This window comes from Lotus japonicus, chromosome 1, assembly GCF_012489685.1.
Source record: "Lotus japonicus ecotype B-129 chromosome 1, LjGifu_v1.2".
NCBI lineage: Eukaryota > Viridiplantae > Streptophyta > Magnoliopsida > Fabales > Fabaceae > Lotus > Lotus japonicus.
In genome coordinates, this window is record NC_080041.1 from 59,817,827 (window position 1) to 59,820,165 (window position 2,339).

General features: G+C 43.3%; 1 protein-coding gene across 1 annotated transcript; it reads right to left on the reverse strand.

Moving 5' to 3' along the window:
• Window positions 1–259: 259 nt before the first annotated feature.
• On the reverse strand, window positions 260–2,118 carry LOC130740368 (uncharacterized). The gene is made up of 3 exons (XM_057592960.1): window positions 1,954–2,118; window positions 907–1,912; window positions 260–702 (listed from the first exon to the last, which is right to left on the reverse strand). Exons 1-3 carry the CDS (start codon window positions 2,116–2,118, stop codon window positions 260–262), a joined length of 1,614 nt encoding a protein of 537 aa, XP_057448943.1.
• Between the last annotated feature and the right edge of the window lie 221 nt (window positions 2,119–2,339).

Here is a 2,339-nt window from a genome sequence, read left to right on the forward strand (position 1 = left end):
TTGAAGCTTCAGAGGTAGCTTGGGTTTCACAGGCTACTTGAGGAGAGGAAACTTCCAGAGCCATGAGATCAGAGGTGTTTGGGTCTGGAGTTGGATGAGAAGTGCCAACTTCAGTGTTGGGGAACTCAAAGTCTTCAGAGTTGACCGATGAGTAATTGGAGAGGGACACCTTAGAATATTTTCTTCCCTTTGGAGGAGGAAAGGCCAAGTTCAGAGGGACCACATCCAAAGGTGCAGGAACGAGAGGTTCTGGTCTTGGTCATGGATACCGGTTTGGACTTGGAGCACTTAGGATATTCTCAGGAAGCTCTGAGATCCTATCACTAACAGCTTGAAAGAATTTGCGCTGTGATTCAGAGTTGTTGGATGGGGAGGAATCAACAGTATTGGTAACAAAAGGTATGGATCCAGTGGGAGATGGAGTTTCTTGTTCAGAATGGTCAGAGGGTTGTGGTTCAGAATCTTGTTTTTCAAGCGCTTGCTGGTCAGAGCCTTGTTGGGGTTCAGACGCTTGTGAAGGGTATGGAAGTAGAATGGTTGAAGTCTGTTCAGAGGGTTGAGGATTTTGGATTCTTTGCCAAAGGGGTTCATCTTCAATGGAAGGTTGAATTAATGAAGTCTTTGGTGGTGGAGAATAGGTAGTGGTGATTGTGGTGGTTGGTTGTATGACAGAGGTTTGTTGGGTAGGAGGAGAAGGTAAAGCTAAGGTAGGAATGGGGTTAGAAACAGCCAAACAAGCATCAGATTCATCATCGTCGGTAAGAACTATAAACTTACTTGAGTTCCTGACAGAAGATCTTGTGACTCTGGTGGTTCTTGGTGCTTGAGAAGTTTCTTGTTGGATAACCCTTGTAGCAATTCTGACCTTCTTCTTCTTCTTCTGGGGTGGTTGCTCATCATCATCACCATCCTTAGAGTCATCCTTTGCAACTGTAGTAGTATCCTTTTTCTTCCTCTTTGTCTTCTTCTTCTTAGGAGATTCATAATCAGGAGCTTCTGGAAGAGCTCTGAAGAACTCATCGACATCAATCTCAAATCCAAGACTCCTCAGATCCTCAATGTAGTATAGGATAGGCTCTGGATCATCAGCCTTAGACCAGAGGGGATAATCATTGAGAGGGATTCTTCTTCCCTTGATCTCTTCTGGTGTGATGAAAGAGTCAGCCTCGATCTTCTTTTCTATCAGGCACATCCTCTTCATCGTTGTAGAAGTAAAGGCATCTCCTGTCAGAGTGGAGAGGTCTTTAGTGCATCCTGCAGCAATCAAGTCCTTGACCAGGTTGCTCTCAACAAACAGATCAGATAGCAACCTTCCAAAAGGAATGTACTTGATCGTGTTCTTGGTCACAACATCAGTTGTTCTTGATCTTCTTATGCAGTCCTTCAGATAATTGAATAAGAAGTAAGGAAGACATATCTTCTGCCCAGTCTTGATGAAGTATAGCATCACCTTCTGATTGAAGTTGATGTAGTCAGGAGAGCTTCCAATGGGTCTGGGATTGAAGCAGTTTAGCATAATCTTGTGCCAGATCCTCAAATCAGGATGAAGCTCTCTAGTCTTGTAGTCGGACTTTCCAGGTTTCCAATTTTCATACAGCACTGAATTGATCGTGTCTTTAACTGCCCGCAACTTGGAATCATTTGCTTGAAATCTGTAGCCCGTGATAGTGTCTGGACCCAGAAGCAGAGCAATTGATCTCTCAGTGATGATGATCTTCTTGCCCAGCACATAGGAAACAACTTGAAGATCGTCACACTCAGCATGTTTCCAGAATTCTTTCACCAACTTGTCGTAGATGGGTCCAGTAAGCCTGTTGAAATATCCTTCACAACCTTGAAGCTTAACTGCTGGACGAAGATCCAACCCATTTTCTGCGATATTCTTGAAATCGACTCGCAATTCGCAGAGAACCTGAAGATCTTTTGGAGAGAAATTGCAAGTAACTGCACAACCTCTCTGAGCAATCGGAACGACTTTCTCTGACTCTTGATCTCAGCCTGAGTTGATTCATTTGACCGTGATCGAAGAATTGGACCAGATTGACCAGTTGCCAGTCCCACAACCAACTTAGGAAACACTCTGCCATCTGCAGAATCAACTTTCTCGGATCTTTCCATGGCGGATGAGGGATTGGGTAGAAAGAGAGAATGAATAGTAGAGAGAAGAGAGAGTTCTTGAAGAAAAACTTAAAGCTTTTGAAATAAGAGAGAGAAGTGGAGAACGTGTGTGTATAAGTGGGTTTAAAGGTAACCATTGGCGGTTGAAAAACAAAATGTAAAATCAACGGCTAGAAATTAATGATATAAAGTTAAACAGTAAATACACATAGCACACAGTG